General features: G+C 44.2%; 1 protein-coding gene across 3 annotated transcripts in view; it reads left to right on the top strand.

Moving 5' to 3' along the window:
- LOC131910805 (liver carboxylesterase 1-like) overlaps window positions 1-9,177 on the top strand; it is a 28,690-nt gene extending 19,513 nt beyond the window's left edge. For all 3 annotated transcript variants that reach the window (XM_059262681.1, XM_059262683.1, XM_059262682.1), the window contains 6 exons: window positions 2,079-2,219; window positions 3,862-3,942; window positions 4,179-4,326; window positions 7,220-7,351; window positions 8,525-8,597; window positions 8,883-9,177. In XM_059262681.1, the coding sequence (XP_059118664.1) occupies window positions 2,079-2,219; window positions 3,862-3,942; window positions 4,179-4,326; window positions 7,220-7,351; window positions 8,525-8,597; window positions 8,883-9,060 (753 nt within the window). In that variant the 3' untranslated portion in view covers window positions 9,061-9,177. The remainder of the gene's footprint in view (window positions 1-2,078; window positions 2,220-3,861; window positions 3,943-4,178; window positions 4,327-7,219; window positions 7,352-8,524; window positions 8,598-8,882) is intronic.
- Window positions 9,178-17,720: the final 8,543 nt, after the last annotated feature.

Below are 17,720 nucleotides of genomic sequence, written 5' to 3'. Positions count from 1 at the left end.
AGTAACACCTCTACCCCTTTCCGTGTGCCCCGCTCACTGTTGAGAAATCCCATTCCTTCTTCACCTTTCAACACTCTTCATTACCGAAGTCCACTGCCAAGAACAAAAGCACCTGCTCCATTCACACTCTCTGCTCCTCTGCAGCCTTCCTTATTAGCCCTCTCTGCCCTCTACACCTCTTCTAAGGCAGCAGTAGTTGCACCCAGAACCTGCTCTATGCTGTTATAGCATGGATTAAATTCTGGACCTTTGTGGTGGTCTGCTTTGTTTTATTGAACTGCACTCAGCAAGAGCTAACCAGTCATTCATTCATCTTTTCAGATGGGCATAGGTCCTTGAAACCATGATCTGCAGACTAGGCATCTCCCAACTCCATCTGGTCTCCAAAGAGGGAAATATTGTGCATGGAACATGGAGCTAGAAATATGGCACAAAAGAGTAGTACCATAATGACCCAACTGATAAAATAACTCTGCCAGTGAAAATAATATCTAGTACTTATTGAACCTTTTCCAGGGACAAGTACTGTGCTGAACATTGCCTGTGTTCAATGGTTTACTTCATGTGGGTCCCACCACACCAGAGTTCTGTATCAGCCATTTAATCAAACCCATAACCAGCTTCCCAGCTGGTGACATATAAACCAATCTCCACTTAATCTTCCAAATACTTTTCATCAATGGTAAGACAGAAGATTAAAATGTCTGTCGATGTAGTATGAATCCTTTCCAGTTTTTGTGGCTCTCAAAAGACAACTTGGAGGTAAGGGGCTCTGGTCCTCAGGGAGTGAGAGCTCACATTTAAGTACAGACAGATGGGTGAAGTTGGTCTATCTTAATCCTGCATTCTGTACTTGTGGCTGAGCCACTTGTAACAATGTGTTTCTGAGTGCTCAAATAAACTGGAAGCACTTTGTGCCTGCTCACAGGTAGAGCAGTGAATGGTTGGGTCACGTGATACCCAAATTCCATCTTAAATCAGAGCAGTGCACTGCTTCCCCCATCTCCCTCATTCCTTTCTTGTCCGTTTACTGCATCATTTCCCTCACTTTGGTGCTGTCACCGATGTCTTGTTTAAAAGGGCTCCAGGGAGTAGAGAAGGTCTAACTAAACACACCAGTGCTATAGTGTGTGTGTGTGTGTGTGTGTGTGTGTGTGTGTGTGTGTGTGTAGTGAGCATCCTTCCGGTTTCCAGTACAGAACTAGTGGGTATGAGTTTGGTGACAATGTCAGCAATACATTAGCTCCACAAGAAGAGACTTGTCTACAGGTAAGTGGGGCTGTCCTGCAAAGTGCTAATATGATACCTGTAATGTCTGATGGAGCTGCAAAAAGAGAAGAGAGAAGCTGAATCTGTGGGTTCTTGACACAAGGAAGAATATTAAAAACATGTAGTAGACAACACGGTTGTGAAAATGAAGCCAGAGAAATCTACATTTTTATGTTCCTCGAGGCACCTTTCCCATGGCAGTGAAGAGTGATCCACTTCTTTAAACAGCACTATGCTCCATAGTCCCCAGTGTTCTGAGTGCTGACATGGTGCCAAGAGTAAGAATTCCACAAATGGGCTTCCATGGCAAGTTACAGTCAAAATGTATTAGATGTCTTCAAACACCTGTGAGAGTGCCAAAGAGATGGCTTAGAGGTTAAGAGCACTTGCTACTATTGCAAGGACCTGAGTTTGGTTCCTAGCACCAGTGTTGGGAGGCTCACACCCACCTGCCCCTTCTGGCCTCTGTGAGCATCTGCACCCACGTGCACATAACTAAAATCAAAATAAGTCTTTAAAAAGTATGTCAGTGAATTTGATGTTTCTAATTAGATCCCATCTCTGTAGAACTTCATTATGTATATATAAATATTCCAGAATTTACCAACTCCCCATCACCTTACCAGAGATATCCATAAGTCAGAGTTCTATCCCCGCACAGAAACTTAATCATTTTAGGGGCCTTCAGCTTCTGTGGCCACTGCCCATGCTCATGTAGTTTGATAGTGAGTGCGTGACCATCAGACAGACAGCAAAGGGGACACAGGCGTTTGGTGAAGTAAATAGCCACATGCCATTTTGTTCCCCAGAGCTACCCCTTCCTGACCACTGTGATTGATGGAGTGCTGCTGCCAAAGGCACCGGAAGAGATCCTGGCTGAGAAGAATTTCAACACTGTGCCCTACATCGTGGGGATCAACAAGCAAGAGTTTGGCTGGTTTATTCCCACGGTGAGAAAGTAGCAACCTCCCAGGATTAACCCCAGAACCCCTCATCACCTGCGACCAGGGCTTCTTCCTTTTCTGAACATCTCTTTGAATCCAAGGAAGCTGTTCCCATTGTCACAGGTGGACATTTCCATGGAAACGTTCTCCAAGATGGTCCAACTGTGACCTGGGAAGTGGAGCCCTAGGAACTCCTCTCCCCATACTCTTTGCCTTCCCCTAAAGAATCCTGAAAAGCTCCGGGTGAGAGATCTGTACTGATGAGAATTGTCCAGATTGCTCTTGATCTTAGCCCCAAGGCCAAGAAGTGATGGAAATTGTTCAGATGGAATAACTAAGGAACACCTAGGAAGGAGAGGGAGCTAGAGTAAGGAGTCAGGCTGGGCTCAGCAGCCTCCGCCTTGGAGTTGAACTCACATGTCCAGAGATCTCCACGGGCACACTGACTAAGGCCAGGGAAAACTGGTTTTACATAAGTGAAAATTGGCATCCCAAAGGAAAATGGGGTTTTCTTGTGTTAAAAACAAACAAAGAAAAATACACATTCAACTACAATATATAGGGTTCATTTAATAGTATAAGTGCACTAGAGAAGAGATCAATACAAAGTTAACTCTGATCCCTGGCACCAATAGAGGGAGAGGTTTCAAGGCTGTGATGTCCTCAAAGAGCCACTGTGATAGGAAGGATGAGTCAGTGTGGTCAGAAACAGAAGTGTTAGTCCACACTCCTCTGCAGGAGAAACATCCTTCTCTTCACAGAGAGATTCAGAGCTGGAAGTTGACATTGAGTGCTTACCGAAGTTAGGGCTGATTCCTTCCAGAAAGACTGGCAGAGAGAACAAGTACGCTCTCCTCAAATGTTTTTACTTCAAAGAAATTTCAAAAATCATAGCAAATCACTCCCTGGTCCTTGAGGAAACTGTTTTTGTTGACACATTAATATCTCAAGGAGCATCATAACGTTTTTTTAACTGCAAGCTTTCTACAGTAGCTGCTTTAGCAGAGGTCAGGGGCAGTCTGCACAACCCCAGGTTTTCTCCCAGCAGCACTGAGCTTCCCAGGTAAGCACGGCAGGGGGATAGGTCATGCCTTTACAGCCATGCTGATGCTAGGTGTCTCTGGCTGCAGAGGTTTGCACACATCAACACATGATAAGAGTTCTGTAGCTCTCAATACAGAAGGTTTTCAGAGATTTGTAAATGATACAGTCATAATGGTTGCTTGTAGATTTAGTGGTAGGATGTCTTGTGCCCTCTGTCACTGAGTTCTATTCAACTTCTAAATACCTGGTCTTAATGTTCCCTCACTGTGTAAAGGATCTTTGTGTGTATTCTGGCTTGATAAACAAACAGACACTCATACACACACAAACACACATACACTTACACACACATTCACACACTAGACAGGCATGTACATGCACAAACAATCAGCTTCTGCTAAACATGTTTTTAATCTCTTTTGTGTTCTTTCATTTTCTGGATAAATCCACCAAGTTAACTATTATTGTCTAATTCATCAAAACCCATGCATATCAAGGCCTGTGAATACCTTCACTCTGCATCAGTTTGATTAACTGGTCAGCCTGTTTGGTTATTCCCATTAATTCCGAACAATTTGCAAATGACTAACCATTTCTTTAACAGATGATGGGCTATCCACTCTCTGAAGGCAAACTTGACCAGAAGACAGCCACATCCCTCCTATGGAAGTCTTACCCACTCACTGTAAGTACAGGTGGAATCATGGGGAAATGTTGAGATTCAAGGAAGGGCTGGAAGCTTGTCCTGAGTCACAGGTCAATTAAATGGTAGGGCAAAGGCAACTGGAATCTGGAGTTTGCACCCCAGAGTAAGGATGCACAGCACTGGAGAATGTCATAGTCAACAGAAGTCTTCTCAATGGGCTGGAAAAATCACATTGCTCATTGGTGGGGGGTGGGCTCTTTCTTGATTTATTTCAGAACATCTCCAAGGAACTGACTCCAGTGGCCACTGAGAAATATTTGGGAGGATCAGACTGCCCTAACAAAAAGAAAAAGCTCTTTTTAGACATGATGGGAGATGTTCTATTTGCTGTGCCATCTGTGATTGTGGCCCGCTACCATAGAGGTGAGTCCCTGGGGCTGGACAAAAGAGGGACACTGACTCCCAGCCTAGTCAGATGTGGAAACTGCTGAGGGTCGGGACTCAGAGGCTCATTCCATATGGCCCAGAGGTGGTGTAGGGTATCTTCTACATTGTTTTCTATTACATGAATCTCTGAAACAGGGCACAAACGCAAGTAGTCAATTTGGGAGTCAATCTTAGTAAACACTCCTAGGGAGGTGAGGATATGATACTGGAAAGAGGCCAGTCAGTGGTCCACTGCCAAGCATGTGTCTACTACGGGTGGATGGAGCTGAGAGTTCTTAGAACCATGCAGAGGACACATCTCAGGGTTATCCCATCTGAGGACTGAAGGAACTAGTCACACCCATCAGCACACACTTGCTATTGGTGGAGAGCTATTTCAGTGTTGTGGGACATCTTTCTGTACACTAGAAATATGTGTTGCTCTGATTGGTTGATAATAAAGCTGCACTGGCCTATGACAGAGCAGGATAAGGTTAGGCAGTACATTTGAACTTATGTGATGATGTGAGGTGTGTACAGAGATAAAGTATACACACTTGGAAAGTTTGGCATAGTCTGACGAGAAACTGAACCAGTAGGATATAGATAACTGATAGACAGACAGATGAGAGGGGATATATTGGGGGAATTGACTTGTGGGATTATTAAGGCCAAGAAGTCTGAGGCCAGAACAGATCAGAGAACCTAGGGTTCTGGCAAAGTGAGCACAAGGTGGAAAGCCTCAGGGCCAGAGAAGCCAGTGGTGTGCTTCTCGGTCTAATCGAGTTCAGAGGCCTTTGAGGACCCCTGGTGTAAGTCTCAAAGTCCAACTGTGAGCATCCTGGAGTCCTGGGCAGGAGTTCATGGGCAGGAGAAGAAGCTCCAGGAAAGAGAACATTACCTTCTCTGTGCTTTCTTCTCTGCGATGCCCAGTAGGTCAGAGGACACGTGTCCTCACTAAGGGTAGACCTTCCCCATTAGTGCGCCACACTCATATTCCAGTCTCCCCTGTAAAGACCCTGCTCACACCCAGAAATAATGCTTTATGGTTTTCTAGTAGGCCTTAATCCACTCAAACTGATACCTAAAAGTAACCTTCAGAGAACCTGTTCAAGGTCAGAGGTTGCTGTAGGGTATCTTGTTCACAGGAGTGGGGCTGGAGAAAAAGTAGAAGGAGCCACATTGTATCAAAGGCTAGACAGGACCCAAAGTGCAAAGGCAGAGGGTGCTGGGACATGAGAAGAGATGGTCTACAGATGATTGTCATCCATGCCTATCCTTTGTCCAACTCGGTAATACAGGTGTGGGTAGATTGAGGGCTGAAGTGGGTCTTCTCTGGGACTTTCCAACACTGTCCCAAGGCTGTGCAATGCAAGTAAGGTATGATGTTATGAATGCATGAGCCCACCTAAAAGTGGAATGTGCTCTCCCAGGCACCATTTGCGGAGCCTCCCGGGACCCTTTCTTGTTAGCAGCTCATTTGCTTCATTTCAAGGAATAGTCCAGGAAATATTTCTTTAGTTTAAACTTCCCTTTCTAACCATTCAGTTTTTCTTTTTAATTCAGGACTTTATAAACATATATACTCATGTCTTGGTTAGGGTTGCTGTTGCTGTGATGAAACATGATGACCAAACACAAGTTGAAGAGGGAAGGGTTTATTTGACTTCCACTTCCACATCCCAGTCCATCACTGAAGGAACAGGAACTCAAACAGGGGAGGAACTTGGAGGCAGGAGCTGATACAGAGGCCATGGGGCGGTGCAGATTACTGGCTTGCTCCTCATAGCTTGCTTATCCTACTTTCTTGTAGAATCCAGGACCACTAGCCCAGAGGTGGCACCACCCACACTGGGCTTTGCCCTACCCTATCAACCACTAATTTAGAAAATGCCCTACAGACAGATTTTATGGAGGTATTTTCTCAGTAAAGATTCCCTCCTTTCACATAACTTTAGCTTGTGTCAAGTTGACATAAAACTAGCCAGCGCAACTAGCTACAATGAATGTCTTGGATAATATTGTCCCAGTTTTATATACAGAAGGATATATGCTAAAACATCAAGGGACTGCCAGTGGTGAAATTATGAGAAATTTTTTTCTATATTTTTCACGATTCTTATTGAATGCAAGCAAGGGAAAGGAGACCAATTTTTCCCTGATTTGGAGCCTTCTCCTTCTCTAGAGTCATTCATGTCTCTGTGGGCATCTATGCCCTACCACGACCACTAGTACTGAAGTCCCTGGGATGCATGGATTAGTACATAGCAGAAGTAATTAGCTGATCCAATGATCCAATGGGCAGGAGCCATGGTACCATGGGCTTAGACATGATGTCTTTGCTGGTGAGAGAGGAAGGCAAAGGAGAGAGGCAAACTCACTTTCCCCTCACACCTGAAGGCCTTAACACTCCCAGGCAAGCCTGCTCAAATAAGAATCCCAAGTTCCATGGATTTATGAAGCCTAAGAGACAGAGTGCTCGCTTTCTTTATAGACTCGCATTCAAATGACCTCATGGTCAGGCAGGTGGCTTGGATTTGCATCACTCTTTTCTGGATGACTGAGGAAAACACTGGAGATGCTCAAAACCAGGCTGACAGAAGATGCCTGCTAGGTGCAGAGCTGCTCAGAGTGAAGGAGCACAGGATATCATCACTGAAATGCATCCAGGCACACACTGCCTGCACTGTATTCACTGAGCCTGCCTCCAGTGAAAGCCTTTTTCAAATTCCAGTTCTGCTCAACCATCAATCTCAAGCAAGCCCTAAGGATTCCCTAAAGCTCTGTCTCTCTCCTAGCTGTGCATGTGGTGGTGAGCAGAGGTAGAGGACTTCATATCACCCATGTATGTCTGGTAACATGCACTGTACATGAGTCCATGTCTTCTCAGATGCTGGAGCCCCCACCTACATGTATGAATTTACGTATCGTCCAAGCTTTGTGTCTGACATGAGACCCAAGACGGTGATAGCAGACCATGGTGATGATGTTTACTCTGTTTGGGGGACACCGTTTTTAAAAGGTAATGGCTCCCTGTTGGCTTGAACTTCAAGTTAGAAGCCTTGAGTTCTAGTCCTGGTTTGGTGGCCTTAAACAATGTCTCTTTAAACATTTCTGTGGCAAAATGCCTGAAAGAAGCAACTTCACCAGAAAGAGTTTATTCCCACTTATGGTTTCAAAGGACCACAGTCCACCACAGTGAGGAAAGCACGGTGGCAGGGGCATGGCATCGGCTGGTCACATGGCATTAGGAGTTAAGAAGCAGAGAGGGACTAGGGAGTGGAGCCAGCTATAAACCTCAAGGCTCATGCCAGTGACCTACTCCCTACAAGTCTCTACATCCTAAAAGCTCCCCAGCCTTCCCAAACAGTGCCATGAGTTGGAGACCTAGTGTTCCCATGCACAAGTGTAACAAGGACATTTCCCATCCGAACTGCAACCAAGACAGAGCTATCTCAAGCAGTTTCCACTGCTTCTCTTCCTCTCTGATCCTAACCTGTGATATCAGTAGGCTAAGTGGAGTGCCATCTGTAGGGCTCTGCCTCAGGCAAGAATACCACTATTTGATTTTCTAATTGCAGGACCCTTTAGAATGTGAGAGAAGAGAAAGTTAATGCTTGGGAAGGGTCTAATATATGTATTTCCATATCTCTGCCTATATGTCAAAATATCAAAGTTTATAAATTCTACTAACATAATATTTAAAGAAAACTTCTCACAAATATCTTCAGCACTTTGATGTCCAGCGTGTGTAGGTGACCTATGACTCACATCATGGCTATTCATAGCACACCAGTACCTCTGAGTGTCTCCTACTTTGGTGACCCCTTGGAACACTAATACTTTTGGTATAGTTCAGAATCTATGCAAATGAGAGAGGATCCAAGTCAGCAACCTAGGAGCCAAGGGAGACTCTGGGATTTAGCACTGTAGCCTTGAGTAAGGAGGGAAGAGCAGGTCACCATGAGAAACAAAGGCAGCTCATGGACAGACTACACGTCCATTTGTGAATCCTAGACTAGTCATTTCCAGACTTAAATAGAACACTCAGCCTAACTCTTCTACAAATGAGGATTCCGACACAGCAGGTGTATGGTAAAAGTGAAGACTATATTTCTAAACACCCCAGCCTATGCTAACATTGCCCATGCCCTACACTATGATCAGGAAAGGACTCCTGTCTTCTTCCCCACAGAGGGCGCCTCGGAGGAGGAGATCAACCTCAGCAAGATGATGATGAAGTTTTGGGGCCATTTTGCTCGAAATGGGTGAGGCTGGTGAAAAAGATGGAGTGGGTATGGAAGGTGATGTGGGGTTCTGGGGAGACTCTCAATGGTAGGTAGTTTCTAAAATCTGAGTGAGCAAAGCAGTGGCCATAGTGTTCTGACAGCAAGAACTCCCTAAGAACGGCTGGGCTGCTCCCAGAAGATGGGAGGAGTCTCTGGTGCTCTAGGACCTCTTGGTGGTGATACACCAAGGAATTCTCATAACCCTCAGAGAAATGTGAGGACCACATAGCAGCTTTAAGGGCCTTTGTTTGATCCTGTTCCCAGGAACCCCAATGGGAAGGGGCTGCCACACTGGCCAGAGTATGATCAGAAGGAAGGATACCTGCAGATTGGAGCCACCACTCAGCAAGCCCAGAAGTTGAAAGACAAGGAAGTGGCTTTCTGGACTGAGCTCCGAGCTATGGCAGTGGAGAAGCCATCCAAAGGAGACACGGAGAAATGAATAGGAAGCAGTGTAGCCCTAAAAGCCTTTAGCAGCCACAGCAAAACTGTTCCACAGAAGGTGTTTGTAATTCAAAGAGCTTTCTCATCACCTACGCTGGAGAACTGTATGTTGTGAGTAGGCAGAAGCCAGGAAAGAGAAATGTTCATTTTCAATTTGTAAAATAAATGAAATGTTTTTTTGTGGGGGGGAACCAAATCAGTGTCTGTGTCTTGAACTGCAGATGAATCCATCCTCCTCAGATAGAGCAAGGTGAAGAGTGAGGTCACCATCAGTGGGGAGACTGCCCCTGTGGGAACAGGTTGGCCTGTGCTGAATCCCAGCATGCTTGGAGGTGCTAATGGGTACTTTGGATATAGTCAGCACTGAACAACAGAATATGGGAAAGGGGGTATGACAGAATGACATTATACACGTGTTATGGGAAGATCTCAGTTTCCTCTAGTGTAGCTGAAGTTTTCCTGGTCCTGCCTGGCCCATAGTCAGGACAAATCTCTCTCACCCACCAGTCCCACAGCCAAGTAAACACACAGAGACTTATATTACTTATAAACTGTATGGCCATGGCAGGCTTCTTGCTATCTAGTTCTTCTATCTTAAATTAACCCATTTCTATTAATCTATACCTTGCCACGCGGCTCATGGGTTACCAGTATCTTTCCATGTTGCTTCTCATGGCAGTGTCTCCTGACTCAGCCTTCCACTTCCCAGAATTCTCCTCTCTCCTTGTCCTGCCTATACTTCCTGCCTGGCTACTGGCCAATCGGTGTTTTATTTATTAACCAATCAGAGCAACACATTTAACATACAGAACATCCCACAGCACTCTAGTCTTGACCTCAGCACCAATCTCTGTTCTCATGTTCCCCAGTGAGATTAAGTCAGACAAGACATGGTAGTAGATCATGTAGATCTACTACATGTCAAGAGTTTAATTACAAGAAACAAAGAAACAAAAATATACTCTTTAGGAAAATTGTGAGTCGAGCTAATCAACAATGACCCCAATCCCAGCAGACAGAGGGCTTATATCTCCCCTCTGTCCACTTCTCCTCCTTTTGCTTCCTCTAGGGTGGGCACTTCCAGGAAGAAGGTGGTTTCTTCTTGGAAGCTCATTTTACCAGAATTCAGTCTGTAAATATATAAGACAGAAGAGTATGTATGGGGACTTAGAGTTCATTCGGGTACAGGCTACAGCACTCAGCCCATGGTTCCCTAGTGAGGAAGTCCCTGATTCAGCCAGAGACCATGACCATCTATTATTCTTCATGTTCTATTCTTGAGGAACCCTGAACTGATCTGTCCTGAGTGACCAGGTGGCCACCACCGTTACCTTTATAACTTGTTTCAGGGTCTTGAGAAAGGCCCCTATAGTCCTTTATGTGCTACTTTAGGGACCTTTGGTAAGTCCTTGCCAGATCTAACCTCCTGCCTAAGAAGAGGAAGCTAGAGAGACGCTGTGGTGACTGTGGCACCCTTGCTTTGGTTCCGTGACTTTTCCATAGTACCTCAGTCCCTTCCTGAACATAGCCCTGGAGGCTACTTCTTCTAAAACTGTTATGAACCTTTCTGTATCTGGAATAACTTCCTATCCAAGCGCTGACCACTGCAGTAGTTTCCTAAAGTATAATTCCAAAAGGATCTCAAGAAAAATCTGAGAAGAGACTTCTGGATTCTCTGGGATATGTTCACTCCCAGGAGCCTCACTCTATCCTAACAGCACAAAAAGCTGTATTACCACCCTAATCAAAACCTCCTTCACTGAAGGGCTGAAGTTACAGGGTCAGTGATTACCCAGAAGTCAAAGGGAGGACAAACAATCTGGAGGACAGATAGAATGCCTTACATTCCCACTATGGGGTAGAATATGGGATTCATCACGCTAGGGATGGGGCTGTATACAGAATCTCTTTTATGAGTTCTTGGTGTTGTAGATAAAGGAACTTAAAACTAGGCACAGAAGGGAACTTGAAAACAGTTAATAGAAGCCAGAGAGGTGGGTGGGTGGGGCGAAATATAAATCCTTGAGCAACAAACACCACATCCCAGGAATCATAGAATCCCAAGACTTAAACATATTCAGCTATCTCAAAGCTATTCAAACCCTGATCATCTGCTTCTTTATTAGTCATGAATTCTTAAACCATTGCCCATAAGTGATTCACTCAACCATTAATCCTACTTCCTTCCCCAGGAGACTAGGCCATGGAACCCTAAATCCCACCCTCTAATCCTGTCTTTGTCTATAAATCATACTGAAAACTACAAAAATATAGTATCTTGGGTTTTCTGTTGCTACAATGAAACACCATGACCAAAAAGCAAGTTGGGGAGGAGATTTGTTTGGCTTACACTTCCATATTACTGTTCATCATCAAGGAAGTCAAGACAGGAACAGGGCAGGAACCTGGAGCAGGAGATGATATAGGGACCATGGAGGAGTGCTGCTGCCTGGCTTACTCTCCATGGCTTGCTCAGCCTTCTTTCTTATAGCACCCAGGACCACTTACTCGGGCTGGGCTCTCCCACATGAATTACTAATGAAGAAAATGCTCTACAGACAGATCTTGTGGAGGCTGTTTCTCATTTGAGGTTCCCTTCTTTCAGATAACTCTAGCTTGTGTCAAATTGACATAAAACTAGTCAGCACACATAGCTCTAGTGATTAACTTTCCAAGGAAGAGTTGACATCTTAGAAATTCTTCTCCATAGACCTTTATTGGGTGGATACTCCAGGGTGTAGGCGTGAAGCCCATGACGATCCTTCTCCCTTGAAGAAGAAAACCCTTCAACCATCTTGTAGAGAGCAACACTCAAACTCTATTACTCTTAGTGTGAAAGAGAGAACTGTCCTGGGTCAAGGTCATTAAAGATATTTCAATGTTGCAGAGGGGTATGGCCCCTGAGAGGGTCCTGTCTCCAAGGCCCTTCTAAGGTTGAAGTTGGACCAGACAATAAAAACTGATGCTACCACTGAGTAGGTAGACAATGTGAAAGGCATATGCACAGGGCAGCCTGAAGTTGAAGGTGGAACAATGCGTTAAGAAAACCCATCAAAAACCAGCCCTCATACAAGCACACTAAAACACGCAGAGCATGGGGTGATACTAGAAAATGTGAATCAACTTGCACTTCAGATACCCAAGGCAATAGGGATAGAGTACACATAGCACACACGCACATGCACATACAGTCAGCTGAGCAGAATGGGGCGGGAGGGTGTCTCGACAAATGCCACAGCCAGCGGTGTAGCAATCCAAGTGAGACAAGAAGGAAATCCAGCTCAACACAACTCAGTAGCTGGCGTTGGTTCAAACTTCTCAAGTCTGACACTGGGCAGTTTATTTTAGGCATGTTTAAGTATAATCCGGGAAAAAAAAAGTTTCTTAGTATAACACATTTCTATGTGCACAATGGGGCATAATTACATTGAAACTCTTCTCAAAGTGCATGTCACTTCTTTCATGGGGATGGGTTCTAAAGATAGGCTACATGTGTTATCTTACAGGCCTAGGGGAGGATATGGTGTGGTCTCTGTCATACAGCTGGCATGGAGGTCATCTAGACTACTAGCCACCCCTGGTCCTGGTTGTGGGAGCTTGAGAGAGCTGTTGGCCATAGAGACAGCTCAGAGGAATCTGTTGGCCATACAGATAGCTCAAAGGTCACCTAGACTCTTAGCCACCCGGTCCTGGTTTAGGGGAGCTTGGGGGAAGCCAGGTATGGCCTGGCCTTACAAACAGTGCAGAGGTTACCTAGGCTATTAGCCACCTCCATTCCCAGCCTTCTTGGGGGAAAATAGATTATACACCTTTTTCTATGTCCCTTCTAAGTCAGTCCTATGTGTTTAGCATTCCTGGTTTCCCTAGTTCTCCCTGTGAGTTCAAGGGCCTTTGTCCTCCCAAGAAGAAGGCATGTCTATTTCCATTCATACAGGTTGATCCCATTTCTACACTCTTAAACATGATGCAAAACATTTAATGCAACATTGAGAACCCGGAAAAGCAAGAAAGCACCCATTAACAAGAGACAAATTAAGCATCAGAAGCAAATGCAGGGTGAACCTCACCACTGTCGGAACTAGGGCCTGGAGCTGGAGGATTAAAAGAATCATTTGAAAAACTTACGTGGACAGGTGATAGTGAAAGCAGCCAGAGGAAAGAGCCAGAAAAGCAGAGTACCAAAGAAGGGGTTGTGGCAAATTCTTTTTATTTAATTCCGTACATGAATTATTTACTTGCTTCATTTCCACTCCTCTCTCTTTCCCCTCTGCGTCCTCTCATGCCTCCTCCTTCTCAAATCCATGACTTCTTCTTTAATTATTATTGTTACAGATATGTGTCCTGGCTAGTTTTGTGTCAACTTGACACAGGCTAGAGTCATTTGAGAGGAGGGACCCTCAACTGAGAAAGTGACTTCCTAAGACCAGGCTATGGGCAGGCCTGTAACACATTTTCTTAAGTAGCTATCGAGAGGAGGGCCCAGCTCATTGTGGGTGGTGCCACCCCTGGGCTAGTTTCCACAAGAAATTTTACTGCTGAACAAGCCATAAGAAGCAAGCCAGTAGTAAGCAGCACTCCTCCACGGCCACCTTCAACTTCAGCTCCTGGCTCCAGGTTTCTGCCCCGTCTGAAGTCCTGTCCTGACTTCCTTTGATGAGGAGTGCTCTGGAATCATAGGCAAAATAAACAAAACAAACCCTTTCCTCCCCAACTTGCTTTTGGTCATGGGGCTTCATCACAGTAATAATAACCCTGATTAAGGCAATATGTATGTATATATTAATATTATAACCTAAAACCCACTGGGCTCTTTTAGTGTTGTTCTTACATACATGTGTTTAGGACTGACCATTTGATATTAGATAACCTGTCAGGGGCCTTTTCCCTGCAGAAAACTGATTCTCTCAGCAGCCATTGATCATGTAGGGGTGGGGCCTTGTGAGATTTCCCCCATCCAGCCTGGCATGTCACCTGGTGTTGTCACTGGGCAGGTCTTTTTAAGTGACCATTGAAATTTTGTGAATGCAGCTTCCCAGTCATGTCTAGAATACACCAGCTAGCATAAAGTGTCCTGGGCCTCTCACTCCTCAGTCTTTCTGACCCCTCTTCTGTGATATTACCTAGTCTACTCTAGGGTATGCATACAGTTGTGCCAGGGCACCCCACAATCAGTCTCTGCGTTTTGGCTGTTTATGGATCTCTGTTTAAAAAAAGAAAGAAGAAGCTTCTTTGAGGAGGGTGAGAGCTATGTTTAGCTGTGGATATAAAGATACATACTTAGAATACAGTCAGAAATTATATTGGTTTAAGAAAATGGCAGCAGTGGGCTCTCCTCTGGGGTCTAATGACCTCTCCAGTCACGGGTACTTGGCTAGGTTTGCAGAACCAGACATGAATTCCCTCCAATTTAGTGGGCCTTAAGTCCAATGAGACAGCTGTTGGTTACTTCCCAAGATATAAGTTTTTACAATGCACTTTGGGGCTATCTTTCTGGACCAATTATTGCTGTGGTTCATAGACAGCTGGGTAGGACCATTGATTGGTTTTCTCCCTTGGTAGCTTGCACAGCTCCTTCAGACCCTGTGAGCATTAAGGGGATACTAGGGAGGGATCCTCAGGGTCAGATCCAGCTCAGTGCCTCCAAGTCTTATGTCCAAAATGTCCCCAGCAATAGGGTCTTACCCTCAGCTTCTGGGAGGCAAATAAGGGCAATAGCAATAGCCTATGTTGTTTTAAGAATCTTTTGGAACACCTTTCCAAGACTAACACCTAGAAGGGTTCCCATGCTCAGCACTGGGATTTTAAACAGTCTATGGCTTTTGTGGGGGATCATTAAAATATTGAATATGATATGGATTAAATGAATTACATCTAGTATAACATATTAAATGCAATTACACTTAACAGGTGTATGATATGTGTGCGTTTAAGTAAGCTTATAAAATAATGTTGCCCCATGGCCTTTTCACAATCCTTACTCCTATTATCTCCCTCCTTCCTCCTCCCTTTGTATCATCTCCCCTCCCCTTGATTTTTCCCTTTTCCCCTTCAAAGCACATTTATCCTGCTATCCCTTCCTCTATAGATCCCCCTCCCCCGTGGCCCCTTGCTGCTTTTTCTGACTTCTGAAGTTACTCCCAGATACTCCAGGTTAAATACTCACCACTAAAGACTTGGAGCTGGGACCTACAAATAAAAGAAGACATGTGATGTTCGCCTTTCTGGGTCCAGGTTACTTCACTCAATATGTTCCAGTTCCATCCGTTTGCTGAAAATGTCATTATTCTCACTGTTGTGTAGTATTTCACTGTGTATCTGTAGCACATCTTCATTGTCCATTCATCAGTTGAAGGACATTTACGGTGTTTCCATTTCTAAGCTACTGTGACTAGAGCAACCACAGACATGGCTGAGTAAGTGTCCTTGGAATAGGACGCTGAGTCCTCTGGATATGTGCCAGGTACTGGTATAGCTGGGTCATTAGGTAGACCTGTTTTTGACTTTTTGAGAGTTCTCCACAATGATTGAGTTCTCCACAATGATTTCCATAGTGGCTGCACCTGTCTGCCTTCACCCACCAGCAGTGACTAAGGGTTCTCACTTCCCCACGTTCTCACCAGCACTTCCTGTCCGTTGTTTCCTTGATCTTAGCCATTCTCACTGGAGTAAGGCCAGATAACCAGTTTTCATTTGCATTTCTCTGATTGCTAAGGATATTGAACACTTTTTTAAAAAGATATTTCTTAGCCAATTTTGATTCTCTTGGGAACTCTCTGTTTGGATCCATGGCCCTTTTTAAAATGGTCATTTGTTTTCTTAATCCTTTGGTTTTTTTTTTTTTTTTTTTAGTTCTTTGTATATTCTAGACATTAGTCATCTATGTACAGTTGGCAAAGAGTCTTGCGGACTCTATGCATTTCCTTTGCACTAGACTGATTGTTCTTTGCTGTACAAAAGCTGTTTAGTTTTATGAGGTCTCATTTGTCAATTATTGTCATTAGTTCCTGAGTGGAGGGAATCCTATTCAGAAAGTCCTTCCTGAACCCATGTCATGGAGGATACTTACGACAGATTTGTATTGTGAGTAAAAGTTCCTAGAAAGAACCACAGCTTACACTGAGCCTTCTACAATGCTGATTGACAGATAAGAACTTCAATGATGTGGAGAGGTTGCAATGTTACAAGTCCAGAGCCAAGTTATCTTGGGCCAAACTTTAGACTCCCTTGATTTATTTATTACCCCCTCTGTATGTGTCTTAACATCTTTTGGGGCCATTGAGTAAACCCTTTAGAATACAGCAACAGAACCCTAGTTTCCACCAACTGAGAAGCTAAAGGTATACATGGTCAGGTCATGTCTGAGACCTATAACTGGGATTTTTCCTTTATGCTGTAACTCACTTATGTTTCCACCAATGTATCTTTAAACTGCCTTGACATGTGAACTCACAGAGGCTGTGACAGCATGCCCAACACCCCCACAACACTACAAAATCCCAGCACAGTGAAGGGGAGGTGGGTACAAAGGCACATTACTAAGTAAGACACTATTTGAAATTAATTGATAGCTACTGGGAGAAGAAAAATTAATTTTCTTCAATGGAGTGTCACTGTGTTTATCAACCACACTCCAGGGCAGGCCTCATACTTGGAAGTAGTTGGTCAGCACCAAAAGGGACCCATGATTCTTTTGTGTGTGCTTTTGTTGTTGTGGTGGTGGTGGTGGTTTGGGTTTTGTTGTTTTGTTTTATTTGTTTGGGAGAGGTTGTGTGTTTATTTTGTTTTGTTTTGTTTTGTTTCCTTTGTCTTTTGGTTTGGTTTGGTTTGGTAGTTTTCCAGAAAGAAAGAGAAAACATGAAGATGCAGAGGTAGGGAAGTGGGAAGGATATGGGAGGACTTGGGAGGAGGGAAAATATGATCAAAATACAGTGTATGAAATTTTTAAAAATGAAAAGTGCCTTGATTATTACTTTCTTTGTTCTATTGCCACAAAAAAATTTATCAAATTGTTATCAGGTTGAAACATAGAATTTAAGATAACCTGGAACTGTGTTCTCAGGCCATGGTCACTCATATTTGGCTCCATAATGTGCTATTTTTTTATCCCCTTTGAGGTGAGAGTTGTATTTTTAAGTTGATAATAAGCAGCTTACAAAATATTAACTCACACATTTTATAAGGCTGAGAGGAAAAATTTCATTAGGCCCAGTGACAGAGGCTGTAATGACAGCTACATGAGAGGCTGAGGCAGCAGTTTAAGGCAAGCCTTGGCAACTTGTCTCACAACAAAGAAATGGATAAACAAATAAGTAAAAGTATTGAGGCTATACCTCAGTGATAGAGTGCTTACGTGACATATACAAAAACCTAGACTCAATGTCCAGGAGGCCTGGGGGCTTCAACATGGAATTCTAACTCCACAAAAGAATTTTCGAAGACAGCAGAAAAACACGTGTGAAGACTAATTGCCAGGCCTGTGTGGAATATTCCTTTACACATGTGAATATATGTCAAGATGATTGGTTTAGTAAAGAAGCTGACTGGCCAATAGCTGGACAGGATAAGATTAGACAGGAGCTCCTAACAGAGAAAGCTGGGATGAAGAAGGGTTGGGTAAGAGGAGTTGCCAGCAGACACAGAGAGAAGCAAGATGGGCAT

This window comes from Peromyscus eremicus, chromosome 5, assembly GCF_949786415.1.
Source record: "Peromyscus eremicus chromosome 5, PerEre_H2_v1, whole genome shotgun sequence".
NCBI lineage: Eukaryota > Metazoa > Chordata > Mammalia > Rodentia > Cricetidae > Peromyscus > Peromyscus eremicus.
The sequence above is the reverse complement of the archived record's forward strand: the minus strand, read 5'-3'. Positions and strand labels throughout refer to the sequence as shown.